Genomic DNA, 24,279 nt, shown 5'->3' with positions numbered 1-24,279 from the left:
TTCTTTAAAAAGGTAACAATGAATATTTATCATTACCTGTGAAAGATTCAGGGGAATGAGTTGGAACGCCATGTTTACATGACCAGCAGAGCAGAACAAGAGAAAGTTGCTCCTTGACTCGCATTTAATGAAGCTACTAATTGACTATGCACTTGTTATTGGGCTCTTCGGAGCAAGAACCAGGGGACGGGGGAAGGGTGGGGGAAGGGTAGGGCAAGGATGGGGATGATGGACAAACAATTTAAAGTCTCCATATTCACAAAAAAATATTTTCCTGGTGTAGACCAGGTGTTTCTCCTTTAAAGGCCGCCACCGTTCCACTGTCGACTATCTTAATCCGAGCAGAGGGCGTTCTACAACAGGTTATCTTGCTTCGTTTTTAAAATATCTTCTGTCTTTCGCTTCTAAACTCAGGATGTAACAGGTCTTCAAGTGAGACACTATCAGGACAGCAAACACTACTCATTAGAAATGAAAAGAAAAAAAAAAAAACGAGGAGGTTGATGCGTGGAAAGCTCAGTCCGAGTCGCTGCTCTCGGAGCTCGAGCCGCTGGAGCTGCTGCTGCCCGTGTCGGAAGAACTGCTGCTGCCACTCAGGCGAGACGGCCCGCCCCCTGGCACTGAGCCTGCCTTCTCTGCTGGGTACAAGAGGCGGTGATTAGAAAAAAGAATGGAATGGGAAAAGAACAAAAATGTGGACGCCAAACTCTATGTCTTTACAGTGGCTTGCGTAAGTAATACACACTCCTCCTGAAATGGACTTGAATAATCTTTACCATTACATAACCTCTGGAAGCTTCCATAAATAGGAATTACTTCAGACAAGACAAATCTATTCAATTCATTATGATTTATTATGGCAATTTCTTTAGGGGATCCAACAAGTATGGAAGTTTCAGTACTGTATCGTGGTATATTAGTAGGGTTGCAAAATTCTAGGAATTTTCAAGACTGGAAACTTTCCATGGAAATTAACAGAAATGAATGAGACGAAACTGAAAATTGCAGGTTGACCCAAAACAGGAGTCTTAAATGTAATGTAATGCAATTTCAGTCGAATGTCTACCCTGCACATTTCTCCATAACGCACATCATTTCTTAAATCCTGCACACAATTTAATGTAAAAAAAACAAAACAATAAATCCATCTTGGCGATTATTCCCGTACATTACATAAATATTGCATACATTTATGTTTAAAACTTAAATTAAATAAAAAAATGTAAAAAATGTAATGGAAAAAACAAAAACAAACCTGTATTAGTTTGCATGCATGTCAGCTTATGACCAAAGTTCATACAAATTTCCCCAAATTTTGAATTAATTCCAATAAATTCCTCTTAGGTTTCCAACGTTTGCCAAAATTCCCATGGAAATCTTTCCAGAAATTAACTTTTCGCTTTGCATCCCTACATATTAGTTGCTTTTTCTGATTCCATGTAAACCCATAATCCCAAATCCATTTCAGCTCCTGAGGAGTTTATGTAAAGAGATGTGTGTGTGTGTGTGTGTGTGTGTGTGTGTGTGTGTGTGAGGGGGGGGGTATCAATACTTCCGCAATGCACTGCAAGTCATTCAGGACGGCGTTACGACCCTGAGTAAGAGAACCCTTAGACCCTGCTCCCCTAGACACCAATGTGCTTGTGCGTTACGTTATGATAGAATAAAAGGCATGCGCACAGAGCAAAGCATTAATCATGACAGGATCGGATCAACAGTAATGGCGCGTCCTCTAAGCAGCCAGACACACTGAGGCGGGACGGAACTGTTTCTACAGTAACTAGGATTTCTCTCATCTCACTGTCCCGTTAGGAAAAGGACTGGAGTCAGATAAAAGGTCAGGGGGCACGCTATGGCCTTTAAATTAGCATTAAAAAACAAAACAAAACAAAAACAACCAACACTTTGAAAAGAGAAAGGAACTATGGTTTTAATGGTTATAAAGCAAATCCCTGGCTGTCCTTCTCCACACACTGCCACACAGGTACCTTTTTTGGGCGGTTTCTTGTTGTTGTTCAGTTGTCCGCTCACGTCCTGCAGCCTCTTTTCTAACTCTTTCTTCTTTTCCTGAACCAGTTCCTCTTTAGTCTTGGCACTCTTTTTCCCAGTGCCCGCTGCAGGAGACACACAGCGGCGACCAGTGAGTCCTCAGCCTCGCACCCGCCGCCGTGGCAACAAGCAGCAAAAAGCACTTCACTACACTGCAACTGATTCGGCTACGGCAGCACAATGAACTAATGCATTCTACTGCTCGGACTACGGTGTGGGGATGTGATTCAAAAACGCCAGGGGTGGACAAATCAGGAGCCTCGGGACAAGACGGTCGTCAGCGCGCCATTATGCCCGGTGACACATAATGACTCGCTGACAACGATCACGTGACTCGTCGAGCGTGTCATCACGAAACATTTGACTGATTTGTTCTCATGTCAGTTGCTCAATGGCAGTTTTATTTCTAGTTGGTGGATGTATCTGGTACCTCGTGTTGTATGATCTGATTATACAAGGCAAAACGTCAACAAACGTGTTTTTATTAGTTGTAGGGATGGTAAGACTCACAGATTCGCATGAATGCATAAAAGTAAATAGTGAAAGGCATTGATTTAAAAAAAAAAAACGGATATCGAGGTTGGCATTATGTATTGCGATGCCTCGTTTTTTTAACGTTTGTTTCGCAAAAAAAAACAAAAAACTATTTAGTTATATATTAGTAGATGCGCTTTTTTTTCCCCAATTAGAAAGTAACCAATATTTGATATGTAGACCGATTTCTCCTCGCTAAATTGTTTCTCACGTATCGCAACACTATGGAGACCGAGGCGTGTCCTGAGAGTCACAGAGTACAGATTAACATGGCAGAGGTAGAGCTGTATCTTTCTTTAGACGACAGGAAAAAAGAACGTCTGGTTTTAGCAAGATCTTCTCTAAAATTTAGAAGGTTCTCAAGTAAATTCTTGATTTGCCCGTCTGTCTGAACCAAAGAAATTAAAGCGAACTGTCAGTGCCATATTGATTTGCACAGCGTCATATTTTCTTCGTTGCATCGTATTACATTGAATCGAATAGAAATCGGATCGAACTGCATCGTAAAACAGGGAGGAATCGCATCGGTAGCTGCTACATGTGCGTCTTTAACGTAGAGTATAGTTGGTTATGCATCAAGATGTGAATTACATCGGCCCCAGTTTGAAGACGCACATACCTAATTGGTTCCAATGGTTTATTATCTATACCAGTTATATCAGTGCTTATAACCTGTTAATACTGACATTCTTGGCTTTAAAGAAATGTCTTATGCGTGATTTGATGGCAGTTTCTGCCAGTCTTTTAAACCACCATCAGTCGGGGTACATCCCTACATCATTTAAACCGCATGGGACCGTATCGAAGCGCATTGTCTCGCTGATCAAATCATCTGCACAAAAAAGACATTTTTGGCTACTTACTATTGATTTTCTTCGTACAGGAAGTAAAAAAAAAAACGTCACAAATTAATTACTATGTAATGAATACAATTTGTCCGCCCCTGGAAATAACAGGCCACATAACATAGACAAAAAACGATTAATAAATAACACTTATGAGTGGCTTTGGTGTCTATTCAAAAATGTTCTGAAGCTAAAAAAGCGAAATATTGCGGTGTTTTTTTTTTTTTTTGCACAGTATAAATCTGAGTAAGGAGCGGAAAAGGCGATCTACCAGTCATGCAAGACAGCCGAGAAAGGAAGTGCGCCCATTACAGAGAGAATCATCGCAGGCAAATTCAGCATTCAGAGCGAGTCGGCAGAGAAAAGCGACAAACCCCCTGTAAACAACAGACACGCACGCACGACTTACGCAAAGGTTTGCGCTGCTTCTTCTGTAAACAGGACTTGACGTAGCGTTCGAGCTCACGCAGCGTCGAGGGCTTGAGCGTCTCGAAGTCGATCTCGATCTCGTCTGGGTTGGAGTCGCGCAGCGACGGCTCGCGGGATTGGATAATGTGCACTACGCGGCCCAGCTTCTCACCGGGGAGACGATTGATGTCCAGGCTGAGCTGCCGCTTTTCATCGTACGACATGGGAAGTGCTTCCTCCTCGTCTGACTCGTAATTCGCCGCGCTGGGTTTGGAGCCTTTTTTCGGTTGCCTGCGGAAATGTGTTCGAGACAGAGCAGTTGAAGACGTAGTGGAAACACGAATTGGGGATTTATTTGCTTTGCATTCCTAAAAAAAAAAAAAACAATGGGAAAAAAATAAATAAATCGAGATGGATTGTGAAGCAAAGATGTAAAAAGTACCGTATTTTCCGGACTATAAGCCGCTACTTTTTTCCCAAATTTTGAACCCCGCGGCTTAAACAATGAAGTGGCTAATTTATGGATTTTTCCTGGGTTTTTCCCGGTTTCACAAACTTCAAGCCATAAAACTGAGCCCCATAACATTAGACCAATGAAATTGCTGAACGGGTTCAGGTGAACCAATGTACCTCTTAATATTAAATCAGATGCGCTCCCACTGAATCGCGCCGCACCACATCATAAATATAGGTGATGTTCCTCTGACGTTTGACCTGCCGCTCACTCGGACTGTCTACAGGAAATGCGAATCATTCGTCACGCTGAAAACAACCGGGCATGAAAACACACTTCACCTGTGTTCTGAGCTGCACGGCATCGGGAGAAAAACTTCACTGATGGTGATTTTTAAACGCATGACGATGCCAAAAGATAAACTCTCGAGAGAAATAGTTGTGAAAGGAAGGAGGACGACAGTGAACAATGACTTTCTTGGTAGGCTACTGTTTAGATACAAGCCGTGTAACAGACACTGTCTTTCGTTAAAGCCTGTGTAAAGTTCATTAGTTTCAGTGTAGGAACCTGCGGCTTATAGACAGGTGTGGCGTATTTATGTTCAAAATAAAAATCTGTCAAATTCAGTGGATGCGGCTTAATAGTCCGGAAATTACAATAATAAAAAAATTCTACACAAATAAAAGTACCGTTACTTCAATTAATTTTTTACTTAAGTAGGGTTTCTGCAGTTTTTTGATGGAAGAATATTCTGGACAATTTTCAAAAGGAATCGCAAATTAAATTTGACTTTCCCGATACAAACACGGCCAATAACACAGTCCCTCCCCTGACACTTGATTGACGGCGTTCCGTGGTAATTAAATAATTGGAATTCCTAATTTGTATTCGCGTTTTCCGTACGTGGACGCATACATTTTGACGTAATCCAAATGCACAGTCGGTTACCGTCAAATTTCAATCGGAAAAGCAAAGTCCATTTGAAACTGTATTTCCCTGTGTGTTACGAGTTATGACCATATCATATTTAAATAGCAATATTAATTACCACGTCCGCGTTTTCACTTTCACTGCGTCGCGTATGTAGCCTGCATAAACTCTAACGGAATTGCAATGCACGGAAAGCCGTCAATCGAGTGTCAGGGAAGGGACTGTATTATTGGGCGTGTTTGTATTGGGAACGTTGTGACGTCACTCGCAGTCACCGGCCGAGAGGGGAAATGCCAATGAGTAAGAATGGAGAACAAAAATCTCCCGTTCTAACATGATTTATGATAATGAGAGAAATTCGCTAATGCAGATTCAGAATTCAAACAGCGACCGAACTCATTTAAGGACGATTCACCTGCATTTCGCTTTCAGCCGGATCTACAACGCTGGGGTCTGTCTTGTCCGCCTTTTTTTTTTTTTTCTTGTGAGTTTAGCGCGTCTGTTCTCCCACGCATCAATCAATTCCTTTATTTACTCCGTGAGGGATCCGATTTAAAATGTAGTGAAGTGCAATACTTCAAACAAAACACACTTAGATGAAAGTAAAAGTACACACAAAAAAAAAACCTACTCAATTACAGAAAGGCGAGTAAATGTAATTCGGTACTGCACAACTCTGCCGTGAAAATCCGCACGCTCCCGTTGACGTGCTTCACGTGCTCATACCTGGTAGTAGACGTGCTGTTGGGTTTCCTGGCTGAACTCTTCTTCGGCTGACTCGGCTTGCTCGGCTGCGAGGACTTCGGCTTTTTCTCTTCCTCCACCTTGGCCTTGGTTTTGTCTTTGTCCTTCTCTTTCTCCTTCTTCTTCTTCTCCTTCTCCTTCTCTTTCTTTTCTTTCTTCTTCTTTGGTTTGCTCACAGGGCCCTGTGACAGAGCGGCCAGCTGTTCGTGAACAGCCTTCAGCTGAGGAAAGAAGAAAAAACAGGGATCGTTAGCTAACGTGCGGACAAACTGCCAGTACAAGACACGCGAGGAGGATTCTAGCTGTTCAGGGAAATAAACGTATCGAATGCCAGTCATTTCACACTCCTTTGCCCTCTTTATCTGCCGATTTCGCCTTTTACTCATTAGGGAAATGGTGTGGACAGTTTACACACTTTATCCCTGATTAAATGTAACGCTTTAAAAATGCTGACTATGCAATATCTATGCATTGGACTAGTGGGAAGATGTTTCACTAGATTTTAAGAGGGCGCTTGTGGAGCCACTCAGCCACGAGGGTGTTAGTAAACCCCTGCGAAGAGATCTGGAGTGCTGTCGGTGTTCCAATTCATCCCAAAGGGGTTCAGTAGGGTTGAGGTCAGAGCACAAGAGCAGGCCACTAAAGACCTTCCAGTCTAACCCATGTACACCATACTTCCATGGAGCACAGGGGTACTATCATACTGGAAGAGGCTTGGGTCTTTATCCAAAAGCATCCTGTACAATTTGTAGTAACAGTTTGGGAAAAACTGGAAAAGTCAGGTGTCCAAATCCTTTTTTTTTCTTGCATATTCTGCATTTAGGCTCCAAATTACAACATATTAAATTCCTCTGTCTTTTACAGATCAGAAATGCAAACTTATAGCGATTACAGTGAGCAGGTATACTGCATTTAGGGTAGCAGAATTCCACTCAATTTCAAGCCTAGAAACCTTTAATGGGAATTAACGGGAATATATGGGAATAAACTGGAAAAATTGCAGGTTAGCCTATAACAGGAAACTTAAATGTAGTGGAAAGAATTTTGTAGGATAAACTCGGTTAAATTAACCAGATTTAATGCAATTTCAGTAGAACATCTACCCTGCACATTCAACAATCACATGCACACTTACTGCAGGACTACTGAGGCCACGCCCCCTACATGCACTGTGCTTTCTGCCAGAACATAACATCATTTCTTGAATCCTGCACACAAAATAATGGCACAAAATGTCCATCTTGGCAAGTATTCACATAAATGACATCAAAGAATAAATGTATGTTTTAAAGCTTCCTGTGCTGTCTGGAAGATCTTGTGCACCACAATTTTACAATCAATCCAGAAATGTCATATTTAAAATCGGTATTATTCTGCATGCAGCTTATGACCCAATGAAATGTTCATATTTATGTTTGTATATGATTCAGTTTATATGCATTTCCCCAAATTTCAAAGGAATTCGGGGAAATTCCCATACGTTTCTAGTAAATTTCCAACTTGGCATATTTCCACATTTCCACCAGATGAAATTCCCATGGAAAGTTTCCAGAACGTGGAACCCCCTGCAACCTTAACTGCACTACATACCACTAAATCCATAAATGTTATAATGTACATGCAATATATTATTATAACCATTATTACACATCTATTACCAGTAATAATGCAGCTTTCCTGTTTTGTAGGTTACTGCAGTAAACCTGATATCACAATCCAATTCACTTCACTGTAGTGCTCACTAGTGCTGCACGAGTAATCGTAGCGCAATCGGGACTTCGGCTTGTGCGATTATATGACGGCAATTGTTGCGATTTAATGAGAAATAAGTGCACGTGTGGACACAATTTCTGAGAACAGTAACGCCAAAACAAAACAAAACAAACAAAAGTCCGTTTCAGTTTAGTGACTTTCCGGTGAGCAGCGTGGAGACCAGGTGAGGATGTAAAGCAGACCGACACTGAACTGGTAGCCAAACACTAAAATTTAAAAAGCACTACCTCTGTTATATGGTGATATTTTAGCTTTAACATTAGCAGCACTGAGCAGAGAGAGGAACTGTGTGAGATTTGCTAAATTAAAGCTTCTACCTCACATGACAATAAGTCTGTAACAGATCTCACTGGTTCCGGGTTGGAAGAAAGAGACGACAGGCGACGGTGCAACAGACACAGCTTTCTTTTATTTTTCATTCACTTTTGACTCGCGGTAACACACATCTTTCCTCCAACGCGTAACCCCCACACTCACAGTGGCGCGCCTTCACCTGGCAACCGCCACTTTCCCACACACATCCCCATACATGCCTTCAGCTCTCTCTCTCTCTCTCTCTCTCTCTCTGGTGTCTGTTACATTCCGCGTAAACGTTTCTAGCATTTTTGGAATCCCGGGCAGGATTCCTATTGTCACCCCCCATGGCTCTGCCCTCCCACCACAATGCTCCACTCCCACACCATACAAATCATTAACAATCTTCTATTTAAAAAAAGAAAAAAAAAGGTTAAACACATTTAATAATAATGATTGCAAAATTGCCCGAATTTAAGTAAGTAAACAAATATCTTATTTTTAAGAATTATTTTTAAAAAAATTTACATTTATGCAAATGTCATTTCATTAAAAAAAATTTATAGTGTGCAATTTCCTTGATAACCGATCAAGAGGACACGCGATACTATTTATTATATCGCAATGTCGACTAGACAAGAATCACACATTTGTCCCAAATCGTACACTACACTCGATTATTTTTATTTATTTTTATTTTAAAGCCTTTGGCTTACACATTATTACAAAACTTAAACTGTTTTCCTCCTGGCAACATGATGCTATTTTTTTTTTTTTTTAACTAAGGACATCATGTTGCTTTTCAAACTTTAGCCAATTTAACAAACAAGAAAAATAATATTAAAAAAAAAAAAAAAAAAACGACCTAAATGTGAATCATGACACCCCCAAAAGCTAGAAAATAAAAAGGTAGTTGCAGAAAACAACAGTAAACTAGTAGGTCCAGATCGTGTGATTGACATGTTTTCTTGCAAGAGTCAAATCCAATCAACAGACATCAGAGCAGACCAGGAGGCAGCACTAAAAGCCAAGCAGGGTGGAAAGCAAGGGAAAAATAAGACCACCTACATACCCTTATTTACCTCTATTTAAGGGCACTAATCAAAACAAATGGATCAGAGAGGAGGTGCAAAAGAGGTTGAAAAAACACTTGAAATTCACCTGGAACCTGTTGTTTGGTATGTGAGGCTCCATAGTGAATCGCTGGTGTTAAAACAAAAAAAAATACCCAACCCATCAAACAAGAACATTCATTTAAAGATGTGAGAGATGGAAGCAGAGCACAATGGGTTTTCGAGAACAGCACTATCACACCTCAGGTACTGAACAAAGCAAAAGAAGTTTGTAGGTCACCTCAGTGAGGAGTAGGAGGATGAAGGGGGATGATAAGATCGGATAGCTTAAAGGTGGGAAGGATATCTTCATATGCATTTTATTAATCATATTATTTATAGACAGGTAGTCCCCTAGTTACAGAAACGGACGTCTGGCTCCACCCTCCACTCGCAAAGCTGCGCTCGTCCACGCACCCGCTGCTCAATACTTATATAAACTTTATACACGATGGTACTGTAAATTGCTGTTATGCTAAATATTGTACTGTAATTTGGTTAACAGATTACAGTACACTACCATGATTTTAAGACTCCTAGGTAGGCTAGGCCATGTCTAGACTAGATTTATAAGTTACGACAGGGGTCATCGGAGTCGGGACTACCTGTATCTCGTTTGTGGTTTTAAAAACATCTACTGAACATATACTGAAACGGTAGCTCAGGATTTGGCTTGGAAATGAGCTCATCCAGCACATCCAAGCTGCCACTGCTGGGCCCACTTGCTGGGCAAGTTGAGTAACCCTTTGGCTTTATTAATTAGATCACTATAAGCTGTTCTAGATAAGGGCATCTGCCAAATGCTATAAATGTACAAAAAATAGATGATGTATGAAGATCGTTCAACGTCCAGGACTACCAAGCTTCCATTGTTGGGCCTTTGAGCTTTGAGTTTGGAATAGGTGAAGTAAGAACGTCTTTCCTTTCAAGCTTTTTAGATTTCATTCAAATAAAAAAAATGATCTTTGATTACAAAAGCAACAAATCAGCATTTTTTTTTTGGGTAGTTTTTGTCTCCGGCACCGAAACCGGGTGGAAAATCTGACACTAAAGCAGACTTGCGTATTCACTGATCAAATCTGCAATTAAATTTAATAAGCTTTTATGACTGGAATTGTGATTTAAAACCACAGCAAATGTCAAGACAAACAGCAACTTGTTTAGTCTATAAAAAGACCTTATAATGCATGTGACAGTTTCCATGTGAAACAATTTGGAACTGATTGTTCCTAAAAAGTTTGAGCTGTTCAGATACACCATGCCATAAAAAAGAAATGAAGCATTGTTTCAGGGGGGTGTTGGGGGTGTGTGTTTGTTTTTATGTGTGTGTGAGTGAGCGAAGATGCCGCTCACCTGTTCCTGCAGCTCTGCCAGGCGGGTGGCTCGTTCCTCCTCCGAGTCGGAGCTGGAGCTGGAGGAGTCTGCGCTGCTCTCGCTGCTCCCCGTGCTCTTACTGACTACTGCCGTGGCAGACGTGCCTCCAGGGGACGAGGGTTCGGCTGGCTCGTCTGGCATCTTGGCGAAACGCATCTCGAACACATCCTGGCAGTGGAGCGGAGTGAGGGTTAGATCGAGCACGGTGCGAACAAATCTTCACAGTTGGTCACTTTTTACCTGAAGTTTCCTTGCCATGGCAACGACCTCGTGGTCAGGGGGGTTGTATTTATAGCAATTTGAGAACATTAACCGAACATCTGCTGCAAAACTCTGGGCATCCTGGTATTCTCTGCTGTCCATTTTTTTCTGAGGGAAAAAAAAAATGTGTAATTATTGTTAATTTGATAGAAGCTAAAAATTTCGAATTTTTCGATACATTTTTGAGCCATACTTTGACTGTACTGAGGTCCATAGGCTGCTTGATGATCTCATGGTAGTCGTGCAGTTCCAGAGCTTCTGCGTCTACAGGTTTATAAAAGGGCCAGGCGTAGGCGGCATGCTTCTTGGACAGCATCTCTTTTAAGATGGTGTCGCAGTACTTGAGGTGGTCGCTCAGTTTGCTCTTCTTGTTCCCCTGCTGCAGGAGCTCGCCATCGTCCAGGTCCTTTTTCGGAGGTTTGATGGGTCGCCCGGTGCTCTCGCGCCTGGAGATCACCTTGCTGTGTTTGGACTCCAGCAGGGGAGTGGGAGACTCGCCTCTGCTGGCCGTGATGGCGCATGTGGTGGGCGTGGTGGTGTCCGCTTTCCGCTTTACCCCTTTCTTCTGGAAGCAAACAAAAAAATAAACAGATGCTAGGGATGAGCAGGTCAGACACCACCACTAGCATTTTTTTTTTTTTAAGGAATTGATCAGAAATGAGCTACGGTGATGAAAATGGAGTAGGTTTTGGCCTACAAGCTACCGTCGCTCCTTAAAGTTTATAACGATGGTCATAACCTGTTCTCTTTAAGTCAGCAAACCTGGTTCATGTGGAAAATGGGTTCAAATAAACAGCATTGCTACAAATATAAACAGGGCCTGTTTCTATGTCTAGAGAAAAGATTTAAAAAGCAAAGAGGAAGCGTTTTGGGCCGTTCTTGCCTGGATAAATGAGGACAACATGAAGGCAGGACAACGTGCATGAAGTAATAGATGTTTTTTTTGGGTCCGTTATTACCATGACATCATTTCTTTTAAATGCCAAGTGCTTAACTTGCGATTCCATTGAATTTATATCCGTCCTGCAAGTGTCACCCAATGCAATCCTCATACTGCTGGCTTTCTGTGAAATCGCAGCTCACACAGGGAAGTAGGAGCTCAGTGGTTAAAGCTCTGGGTAACTGATCAGAAGGTTGGGCTTCAGTATCAAGCTGCCACTCTTGGACCCTTAAGCGAGGCCCTTAACCCTTCGTGCTCCAGGAGCGCTGTATCATGGCTGAACCTGGGCTCTGATCCCATCTTCCTAACGTCGTTGGTGTATGCGAAGAAAGAGTTTCACTCTACTTTAATGTTCATATGACAAGTAAAAAGCACTGCTATCTTTTAGAACAATTCAATAGAACATTGAATTCATTAATGCATATTGTTATGTCTACAATATTTCTAAAAGTATGATGAGCATTAAACATCACAGTCCAAAATCATGGGCATTAATATTCATAAAATGTTCCTATTTTGTTGCTATAACAACCGCCACACTGTATAGGTGATGAGCAGGTCTCCACATACTGCAATGAATAAAAGTTTGGAAAACCAGTGTTTGTTCTGAAATTTGAATTCCTTAACAAGTACATCATTTATAAAAATGTAAATAAATTTTGATTTCATTCAAAAAACAAAAAACAAAACAACAACAATCATCTATGGACTTTGGACACAATAGAACCGAATCATTTTAACCGTTCGGACTACACTTTTTACAGCAGGTAGTTTTGGTCTCACATTCCCAGACTTCTTGTGATCAACAAAACCGAGTCCATTTCTCGTGATAACGACTTAATTTTCCTCATGATCTCGACATAACGAGTCAATTTCTCTTGACATGACAAAAGTTTTCCTGTGATCACGGCTGAATTTACTTATGATCTCAACAAAAGAGTCGTTTTCTCATGACTTCGCCTTAATTTATTCGAGATCGACAGCCGCTTTTCTCACGATCACGACTTCGTTTTCTTGGAATCTTAAGGCAAAAACACGATGTGATTGAAATGTGAAAAAGTCTCGTGCCTTGTGAATGTTTCCGGTGTACATCACGCAGTATGTGTCGAAAATCTCTATCAAAGTTATTAATTTCCCGCAGCAAATATGGGCTTTATCTCTGCATTGAGAGAGAGAGAGAGAGAGCGAGAGAGAGAGCGAGAGAGCGAGAGAGCGAGAGAGAGAGAGAGGGGTGTCCCAGAGGAGAACCTGACTAAAATAGAGGAACATAAGCTAGGCCTGATTAACAATGTTTATGTCAAGACCATGAGAAAATTAAGTTGAGGTGACGAGAAAACAACTTTTATGTCGAGATCAAGAAAATTGTGTCAAGATCATGAGGGGGAAAAAAATGGTATGTCCAGAAAATTGTGTCATGATCACGAAAAAATTACAGGTTCCTGGTGAATTTTGGACTTTGGGAATACAATAAATTCTGATTCGATTTTTAGGGGGAAAAAAACATCAGCTTTCTTTAGTCACAATAGCACCAAATCATGTCATCAATTCAGACGATACGTTGTTTAGCGTTTTAGCGAGTAGCGTTTGTCTCTGGTCTCACGCTAAAGCTGTCTTAAGTATTCGTTGATCTAATCTGCGATTTAAATCAGAGCTTTTATGACAGAACGCGTGATGTAAAACCACAGCAAACGTCAGGACACAAGTAATAATGGATCCTTAATCGTACATCAAGTAAAACAGCAATGTGTTTACATCTACATCAGTCACAGCAGAGAGACAAGGATCGTGTGGTAAATTCAGCAACATGAAGATAAATGCTACAACGCTTGTGTTTTTAGTGATTTTTATCCCGACCCAGACATACTACATATCAGTTTCCTACTGAAAAATGGAAATCAGGACATCCTTAGAAAACTGATGAATGGAAACTTGAACTGGATTTTACATCTGACTTTTTGCAACAGTCTTCGATGTCTTGTGTTATAAAATCAGTGTTGTCGAGTTTTGGAGAAAATTAAACGGATGCCTGAAAATGTAGGATTCGATTGATGAGGTAGATTTTTTTTTTTAACCTGATTTGTGTCTGTGCACTTTGATACAGATAATAAATGTATAATAAATGTTATTATAAAGCCCTCATAAAGCAAACCAGCACAAATCGGTAAACAAAAAGGACAAGAAATTCGCAGGTTTCGTTTCGTTTCTTTTTTTTTTTTTTTTTTTTTACTTTTACAGCCATTACTAGCTAAAAAAAAATAAATAAAAAAATAAAAAAAAAGTTGTGTGTGTGTGTGTGCGTGATATATATATATGGTTTGTATGTTGTTTTGACAAATAAATAAATCAATAAATTAATTTAAAATAATTTTTACGTTCCAAACTTTCACCTTTAGGAATATTCCCAATAAAATTTTTTTTTATAAATATTCATGTGTGTGTGTGTGTGTGTGTGTGTGTGTGTGTGTGTGTAAATGCAAACATTCTGCAATAAAAATCAAACACGCTTCGATCAGAGCAGGACCATGCAAAACACTGACAGCAGTTTATCAAGTTCCACCATTTTGTTCGATTTAAATGACAAAAGACAAAAACAGATCAGTGCTGGGAAAAAAAAACCCCACAACTTTAGTACAGGGAAGTCTTACTTTGATGACAGGCTGTGCGCTCGGGATCATGGGTGCAGCTGCAGGAACGGCCTGGACGTTGGAGGTGATGGTCGGTACAGGCGTTGCTGCAATCACGGGAGTTTGCGGTGGCTGAGGAGGAGAGCTTGGACATGACGAGGACGGGGAGGTCGAGGACAGTGCCGAAGCTTGCGGAGTTTCTGTTGGAGAAAAGGATGAGAGGGTGAGATTTGTGACTTTTTTTTTTAGAAACACATTTTCTTTCTATTTTGTCAACTCTAACAGTAAAATATAAAACGCTATAATGTTTAACCGATAGATTTATTCACGCTTTTAAAAAATTTCATCTTCGAAAAAGAATATTAACAATTAGAACAAGATGATTATGATCTCTGATGCCAATCTGAAATACTTTCCTGTTGTGACTGAAACATAACTGTGTCTGTAAAGGGTTTATAAAGAGCTGATTAAATGCAAAACTTTGCAACAAAGCCTTCGTAAGCACCCAACAGGGCTGAATAGTAACAATGTCCACCATTAAATATGTCCCTTCAATATGTAACTAACATGTAACTAACAGTATTCATTCATAACTATCAATAGGACACACAAGCATGAGTTTCATTTTATAGTATTGCTATATCTTACCATATTTTAACCCACAGTACACGAGAGACATGCTCTAACAATATGCACAAAGAATTAACACTTTTCTGTATTGTCTTTTATTTTATTTTTATTTTGATAAGCCACTGTGATGTAATTACACTCGTAAAAGTTAGGAAATACGATGAAAATGTATAAAACGCAAGTTATTCTCATTTTCCTTTTGTCAGTTTGCATTTAGACAGTTTTTCTTCTTCTTCTTTTCTTTTGATACCTCTAATTCTTATAGGCTTAAACTTTATGTTCAGTCTTGGTTAACTGTTTTTCATACTGAGCACAGGTTTACCTCCAGCATGGGCAGCACCGGGTTTGCGTGCCTTGCCTTTTGGGGGTGGCGGCAGCAGTTCCACCTCCTCCTGGGGCATTTGTGCCACCTTCTGGAGGAAGATTTTTTCCAGGGCTTGGGCCATGAGAACAATATCATCCGTAGGCTGAATAAAAAAGAAAACAGTATACGTTTTTTTGCATGCATGCACACGCGCACACACACACACACACACACACACACACACACACACACACACACACACACACACAATTTTACATAAACAACAGTGCACGACTTTCTATCTTCTGCATAAACTGACACAGATGAAACATATTAATTAAAAGAAATGAAATGGGATCTCTTTACCTTGTTATATATATAACAGTTTGTGAACATAGTGTTGAAATCCTGCATGCATTCACCAGCTGTCCAGTAGTAATTATTCTCAAGTCTCTTCTTGATCGTCCCCATGTCCATTGGGTTCTTGATGACTTTATGATAGTCCTTAACAATAACAAACGTTTATTACAAATGATTACAGGAGTAGAAAACAATGTAAAAATGAATAACAAACAAGCAAACGAAGGCGTAACAGTGATCGATCTTACGTACTGGAAGATTTAATTTAATGGCATCCACAGGTGTGTAAAAGGGCCACGCAAATTGATGCCTCCACAGTGTTTTCACCACAACGTTCTGCATGTACTGGAGCTGGTTGGTTTTCCGGCCAGGCTTGCTGGGGTTCGTTACTTCAGGTGGAGGCGGGTTGACTATAGAGGGAGCAGCCTGGGTGGGAGATGTGACCGCCGACATTGTGGACAGCGGAGAGGAGTGTGTGGCTCAATCGAGGTTGGGTCTGGATGTATTTCTTTAATCACTGATGAGTTCCTCTTTCTTCTCCTTACTCCCTCGTCGACACGCACATCCCATCTCAGGACCTGAGCGTCAGCACTCAGCTGGAAAATATGAAGAAACCTGTTGGATTTCTACTTTCGATTTGAGTCAAAAACTAGTATATGAATTGCACAGGGTAGACAAATGATAAATATCTATATATTTACTGTTTTCATTGTCCCATTGAGATTGAGACATTTTAGTTTATGTTCAATTAAAAAAATGATAGAAAAAACTTTCAGGCAGGGAAAACAAGTCATTAAAAACAAATCACTTTCCAGGCATCAATGATTGATCAAATAATACGAGTTTTACACCCTGTCAAAGCAAATAACTGACATGAACAACTCGGTAACTTGAACGCACCCTGGCAGTGTAGATCCCAAAGTGCGGTCCGATTGAACAACCCGACCGAGCCAAAAGCTACATTCAAGAGCCCCGTTGATTTACATCGTTTCGAAATGTTCGAACATTCTCCCAAAATCTTTATTTCATTAGTTAACTATAAAACAAACCACTCCTCATATTTTTGGTTAAAAAAAGAGAACCGCAGAACTGCAATTGTGAAATAATAAAAAAACGAGCTCATCGACACTGGTTAACATTAGTTACCACCATCGCGCGTTTTCGGGGCTCTGAGACGTTTTCTAGCCTGGGGGAAATGTCACTATCAGACCGAAAATAACCCGAATAGAAGCTATTACGGGGATCGTCTCGGTGCAACTTTCTTTAAAAGATGGCGGGCATGGTTAAGTGTGTGTTTGTGTATGTGTGTGTGTGTGTGTGAGTGCATCGTGGCTGCCTCGAAAGCTAACGCTAGCTCACGGTGGCTAACATCTCCTCCATGTCTGCTTCATAGCCATTGTGTGAGCACACGCCGTGCGATGAGCTAGCCGGTTAGCTGGTCGATTTGCAGCACCCCGAGCCTCAATACTTGGCCAGATTGTACACTGGCCCCGAAAAGAGCGAGATGAAGCGGACGGCGATGGGATCAGGCCCCGGATCCGGTGTTCGTTCTGAGCAAAGGGCGCTGCGGAGGGAATCAAAACAAGCCCGCTTTGTTACACTGGGCAGCAGAGCCGATCTGTGTAGTAGCCGTGCATTCCCGAAAAAAAAAGCCCATACAAATCAATATGAAGCGGAAAAAAATATCTAAAACTCCGATCCAAATAGACATTCATCACAAACACGGATTTTATACTTTATTACTTTCACTCCGAGCAGCTCCGGGAGCGTTTCCGTGCAGATTTTCCGGCAGCTTTTTATTGCATCGAAGCGGCATAATACACGGCTGGATCGACTCTGGAGTTGGCTTGTGTGTGTGTGTGTGTGTGTGTGTGTGTTTGCGTACTGCGCATGCGCACTAGTCCACAGTGTTGTGGTCCATATTGTACAGATGAACTGCTGGCCTTTTAGATAAATACAGAGATGAATAAATACTTTATTCATCCCATTTGGATATGTACAATAGAAAAAGGTAAATATGGCGTTCCAAAAAAAATCTTTCTCTCTCCTTGAATCTAAATGCTTTTCACATTTTATTTATATCAAACCCCACCAGGAAGTTACCAAACACACAAACGCATTAATCACTGAATGAACGCCGTGTGTTTACTCTCGTCTGAACCGACGCATCTCGATGTACCATGATTGAGTGGCGTTGTGCGCATGCGTTGTAGGTCCCGAGGACGCTGGATACGCCAAAGACTTGGGCTCGATTACAAATGACTACATTTCCCCTTATATAGGGAACTAATAGGGCGCTTACTACGAGGTCGTTATTATTACATACCCTACGTAGGGTGCATTCGGAGAAAGTGGAGTGTTATATTTAATTCAACCAAGTGAACAATTCAAGTGAATGGTTCTTTTTTGGTGCTTGCAAATGAAATCGTTATTTTTTAACATGCTGTATTTTATCCTTCGTCGTTTATTAAATAAAAAAAATATCTATATATATTTACGATTATGAAATGCGAACAGTTCGTTGAAGTTATTTTAGGTTATTGAATGCGGATATGAAGCGGAAGTCCAGCCGCTGAGCACATCCGGTACACATTGTTGGATATTTTGACATAACTGGTGATGAATCCCTTCCCGTGGGCTCACCACCTGCAGGAGGGACCGTAAGGGACGGTGCTGTGAGGATTGGGCAGCAGTCGAAGGCGGGGGCCTGCTTAGACTGCTGCCCCCGCGCCCTGAATTACGGATAAGCGGGAGAAAATGAATGAATGAATGAATGGTGATGAATCCTGGTGTCCTGAACATGATCAGAAGTTTGAAACTGCAGAATAAGTTTCTATACGTTCACACACACACACACACACACACACACACACACACACACACACACACTTGCTAAATTGTATACAAGCTATCGTCAAATAAAGACCATTTCCCAGCAACCAGTCGACTGTTCTTTAGTAATGTCAATTACACATGAGTGGGAGGCTTTTATTTGTGTCTTCTTGATAAACATTAGCTGTATGACTTGCATTTCTTTTCCTGTTGCCTATTTATGAACTAACCATGCAAGCAAAAGAGACTAAACCAGACACTAAAACAAATAATACACATCCATCATTTATCATCATCCAAATATTTATAATTTTATATATTTTTCAATGCCATAACCTTACAACCTTTTACTTGTTGTACCTTTACAACAGTGTCATACTTATAACCATTTACTTGTACAGTGTCATAGACTTATAACCATTTACTTGTACTTTTCAACAATATAGCACTGCTATATCCTTTATATTTATTCACTGTACATACACACACACACACACACACACACACATATAGATAGATAGATAGATAGATAGATAGATAGATAGATAGATAGATAGATAGATAGATAGATAGATAGATAGATAACAGGTACACAGCAAACGAAATGCTGTTTAACATCTAGCAGAAGTGCGAAAAGTAGCAATTGTGCAAATTCAACTGCAGATAAATGTTATAGATGTATATATACTGTGTATATATATATATATATATATATATACACAAATGACATGATATATAGTTATGTACAAGTATTTATGAAAAGTAGGTATGATACAGTATACACAGTATAAATATGGGTGGAATGTACAGTAGTGAGTTATGGATGGTGCGAAAAGAAATGTGTAGTGGATAAGCAGTGCAAAATACACAGGAAGTGACAATGCAGTATTGAATCAGCTGTTCAGTGCTGTAACAGCCAAAGGAAAAAAGCTTTTCTTTAGTCTGTATGTGCGGCTCTGAGGCACCTGTAGCGTCTGCCTGATGGGAGACGGGTGAATAGTCTATGGTTGGGTTGAGAGTTATCTTTGATGATGCTCCTCACCTTTTACAGACAGTGTTTATTGTAAATGTTCTCCAGGAGGGAAGCTGAGTTTTCACCACCCTCTGAAGGGCTTTACGATCCGAAGCAGTGCGACTGCTGTACCACACTGAGATGCTCTCAATGGTACAGCGGTAAAAGTTCTCCAGAATCCTGTAGCACAGACGAGACTTTTTAAGTCTCCTCAGAAAAATCAGGCGCTGTCGTGCGTTCCAACTCAGGATAGAAGAGATTAGAGATTAGGTGAGATCCTCAGAGATGTGGACTCCAAAGATCTTAAAGCTCAACAGCAGCTTTGTTGATGCCAATGGGAGTGTGAGTGAGAGTGAGTGAGTGTGAGTATGAACAAACCATTAAAGAATAAAAGCCAGGATGTTTGATGTTTTGATGATCAATTAGAACTTATTCAACACATCTGGGGTTAGAAATATTACATGAAATTTTGCTGTCAACCAAAAGAAACGGAAAAAATGGGTCCCATGTATAGAACAGATTTTACTCTACATGCTTCCTGTGACTGACCACACTCTGTGTTTCCACTTAATATTTGGTGTGTTAGGCCAATAAACCTTTTGTTTGGCTTTACAGGTTCCTCCGCAGAATTTTCTCTTTTCTGGCAAGTACACACTTTATGGTTTATGTTATGAGCCACATACCAGCTAACTGTTAATAGAACCAGTTGTTTATGTGGCACAGAGGTGGGAAGTAATGAAGTACAAAAACTTTATTATTGTAATTGAATAGATTTTTGTGTTTTACTTCACTATTTATTTTTAAACTTTTTACTTACGCTCATTACATTTTTACACAAATATCTGTACTTTCTACTTTTCAAAACAGGTTCGTTACTTTATTTTTATTCTATTATTATTATTATTCTATTATTATTATTATTATTAAAATATTCTATATTTTTTTTCTTCATTGCGTGCCATTTTCAGCCTATCAACCTATTTCCAACCACTGGTGTATCACTGATGTAGTCAGTACATCAACTTTTACCAGAGTCTTTCCAAACCAGAGTATCTGTACTTTTACTCGAGTGGAGGATGTGTGTACTTTTGCAATCTCTGATGTGTCACACTGTCTAAGTGTTTGTCTTCAGCATGATTGGTCATTACCACTGCCTAAAAACACAGTATTCTCACGATGAGGCACATCATAAGGATTGTTAACCACTAGTACCACTTGCAATGTGTTACGGAAATGGAGCAGGGCAGCACAAGCATACTATCTTGAGATCTTGTAACAGAGTAAATTGGAATGGAATGTTGGCTATGTCTATTACATGTCAAGACCTTTAACAAAAAGTCACGTGGTGACCATACGAAGCTTAAAAACCCTTTCATGGCATGCGTTCCCTTTTGGAGACTTTTTAGCAAGTTTTGTTTAGGGTCCAGGTGACAGTCAAAAAGTCTCCATAGAAAAAGATGATTTCTCTCTGGTTGGATAGAAAGTGCATTTAAGTAGATTCAATTTACTCATTTGATTGGTGGACGATGTTGATCTTTTAGAATCTTAAGAGGTACATAGCAATGAACTGCAGAACGGACCTCTTGAGTGGCATGACTCTCAGTAGAGTTCATGAGAAACAATCCTTATGATGTGCCTCATCGTGAGAATACTGTGTTTTTAGGCAGTGGTAATGACCAATCATGCTGAAGACAAACACTTAGACAGTGTGACACATCAGAGATTGCAAAAGTACACACATCCTCCACTCGAGTAAAAGTACAGATACTCTGGTTTGGAAAGACTCTGGTAAAAGTTGATGTACTGACTACATCAGTGATACACCAGTGGTTGGAAATAGGTTGATAGGCTGAAAATGGCACGCAATGAAGAAAAAAAATATAGAATATTTTAATAATAATAATAATAATAGAATAATAATAATAATAGAATAAAAATAAAGTAACGAACCTGTTTTGAAAAGTAGAAAGTACAGATATTTGTGTAAAAATGTAATGAGCGTAAGTAAAAAGTTTAAAAATAAATAGTGAAGTAAAACACAAAAATCTATTCAATTACAATAATAAAGTTTTTGTACTTCATTACTTCCCACCTCTGTGCCACATAAACAACTGGTTCTATTAACAGTTAGCTGGTATGTGGCTCATAACATAAACCATAAAGTGTGTACTTGCCAGAAAAGAGAAAATTCTGCGGAGGAACCTGTAAAGCCAAACAAAAGGTTTATTGGCCTAACACACCAAATATTAAGTGGAAACACAGAGTGTGGTCAGTCACAGGAAGCATGTAGAGTAAAATCTGTTCTATACATGGGACCCATTTTTTCCGTTTCTTTTGGTTGACAGCAAAATTTCATGTAATATTTCTAACCCCAGATGTGTTGAATAAGTTCTAATTGATCATCAAAACATCAAACATCCTGGCTTTTATTCTTTAATGGTTCGTTCATACTCACACTCACTCACTCTCACTCACACTCCCATTGGCATCAACAAAGCTGCTGTTGAGCTTTAAGATCTTTGGAGTCCACATCTCTGAGGATCTCACCTAATCTCTAATCTCTTCTATCCTGAGTTGGAACGCACGACAGCGCCTGATTTTTCTGAGGAGACTTAAAAAGTCTCGTCTGTGCTACAGGATTCTGGAGAACTTTTACCGCTGTACCATTGAGAGCATCTCAGTGTGGTACAGCAGTCGCACTGCTTCAGATCGTAAAGCCCTTCAGAGGGTGGTGAAAACTCAGCTTCCCTCCTGGAGAACATTTACAATAAACACTGTCTGTAAAAGGTGAGGAGCATCATCAAAGATAACTCTCAACCCAACCATAGACTATTCACCCGTCTCCCATCAGGCAGACGCTACAGGTGCCTCAGAGCCGCACATACAGACTAAAGAAAAGCTTTTTTCCTTTGGCTGTTACAGCACTGAACAGCTGATTCAATACTGCATTGTCACTTCCTGTGTATTTTGCACTGCTTATCCACTACACATTTCTTTTCGCACCATCCATAACTCACTACTGTACATTCCACCCATATTTATACTGTGTATACTGTATCATACCTACTTTTCATAAATACTTGTACATAACTATATATCATGTCATTTGTGTATATCATCTTCTCACATGTCTGGCTATGCATAATCTTTGCACAGTATATTATATATAGTATATCACCCTCATCCCTGTAATATCTGGACCTCATACCGTATTTATCTACTGTTATCTATTGCAAATAGGCCTTTTTTTCACATATTTCTTCATCTGTTTGATATAGTTCATATTTTTAATTATCTACCTTCTTTTTTTTCTTGGGTTTATTTTCCCTCATTCTATTCCCTCATGCCGGACCATCGTAAAAAGCATTTCACTGCATGTCGTACTCTGTATGTATGTGTATGTGGCAAATACAATTAGATTTTGATTTGCACTTCTGTTTAGATTCTGTTTTAGATCGAGCCCAAAAATCCAGCGACATTTCCATTTAGCTGATCCATTCAGTTGTACTGAATTCTGTTTACTGCATATGTACTCCTTCTTACAGGGTTAGTTTTGGCCATAGAGCATATGGAATGACAGTGGCCTTTGCTGGGTTAATTCTATGTTCATCAGTATGGACCATGCCAGCCCACCTGACATCATCCAAAACTTTTTTTTTCACAGAAAGTCTAATAGCTGAACAAAAGCTTTTTAATTACAGATGTTTGCATGGGATTGTTCATTTCTGTGTTTTCGTATGCAATCTGATGCTACATCTCAGCCAGATGATGGCAGTGTTTTGGCATTATGTGCCTACACAAGGCATCTTTTCTACAGCCACCTGTGCTGTAAGCAACGATGGCCAGTAAACAGCCAAATCATGCACATTAGAATTCCATTATTGAGGTCTGGACTGTTTGGAGCCTGACACAAGCTCTTCTTGTGTTCTTACATCAGTGATTTTAACAAAACCACCTCCAGGACATCCATCTCTTCTCCTTTGATTGGCTGTGTCTCAACAACAGTTCTCTACCTGACCATGCGGCCCCAATGTAAAGTCTAGACCACTTTTTCCTATTCCTGTGAGCTGGTACTCAGATTCTTTGTCTCCTATTGTCAAACATTAATGCTGATTGTTTATCAGACAATTATCACGCATCTAGAGCTCTTCAGATGAGGACCATTGAGAGAAGAAGGTTTCAGACCGTCAGACAATGAACACTCTCTGCATGAAATTCCTGCCTGCATATGTCTAGCACCACACCTAGACTGTGGCACTAATGTGGTTTTTGACTCCTGATAGGGGTCTAGAGCTTCCTAGCATGTTTTGTTTTGTTACAACACTGCACAAGCTTCACAACCCCCTATTTTGAGAATCGCTTAAAAGAGATGACCTGTGATTGGGCATCAAATACAAATAATGAGGAGTCTGTAAATCATTGACTTACTATTGAGGGGGTCCCAAACATTTATACAGTGCTAACAGAGAAATACAGAGTTATCACTCAGTATACACTACTTTACTGTAACTGGTTATATTGCTGAGCAAACTAAAAAATGTGCTAAGAAACACCTCAGAAGAAACACAACTCCTACTCTGTTTGCTCTTTTTATTTCTGTTTGTTTAGCTCCATTGGCCAGCTACAAGTAAAGAGCAGCAACACAGAAGCTGGGAGTTAGTGAAAATGAGTATCTTTGCTATTTAGCATGACGGTGAATTACAAGAGGCTTGTCACATGTACATTATAACACAGTGAAATTATTTTTTGCATATCCCCAAGAGTGGCTGCTTGGCGATACTTGGGGTTGTACTCCCTGA

The 24,279-nt window shown here is 40.1% G+C and overlaps 1 protein-coding gene across 15 annotated transcripts; it reads right to left on the bottom strand.

Moving 5' to 3' along the window:
* Window positions 1–269: 269 nt before the first annotated feature.
* Window positions 270–17,535, bottom strand: brd3b (bromodomain containing 3b). 15 transcript variants are annotated; one of them, XM_083527671.1, is made up of 12 exons: window positions 17,380–17,535; window positions 15,889–16,232; window positions 15,643–15,780; window positions 15,295–15,439; window positions 14,364–14,542; window positions 10,972–11,343; window positions 10,758–10,886; window positions 10,497–10,685; window positions 5,947–6,185; window positions 3,838–4,127; window positions 1,989–2,114; window positions 270–638 (listed from the first exon to the last, which is right to left on the bottom strand). In XM_083527671.1, the coding sequence occupies exons 2-12, from the start codon at window positions 16,087–16,089 to the stop codon at window positions 517–519; spliced, it is 2,130 nt and encodes a 709-aa protein (XP_083383797.1). In that variant the 5' UTR covers window positions 16,090–16,232; window positions 17,380–17,535; the 3' UTR covers window positions 270–516. The 15 variants fall into 15 exon arrangements, 14 of the variants coding, with proteins under 14 accessions (XP_083383797.1, XP_083383805.1, XP_083383807.1 ...); XM_083527679.1 differs by having other exon boundaries at window positions 270–635; XM_083527681.1 differs by having other exon boundaries at window positions 10,972–11,340.
* Between the last annotated feature and the right edge of the window lie 6,744 nt (window positions 17,536–24,279).

This window comes from Silurus aristotelis (assembly GCF_946808225.1).
Source record: "Silurus aristotelis genome assembly, chromosome: 23".
Lineage (NCBI taxonomy): Eukaryota > Metazoa > Chordata > Actinopteri > Siluriformes > Siluridae > Silurus > Silurus aristotelis.
The sequence above is the reverse complement of the archived record's forward strand: the minus strand, read 5'-3'. Positions and strand labels throughout refer to the sequence as shown.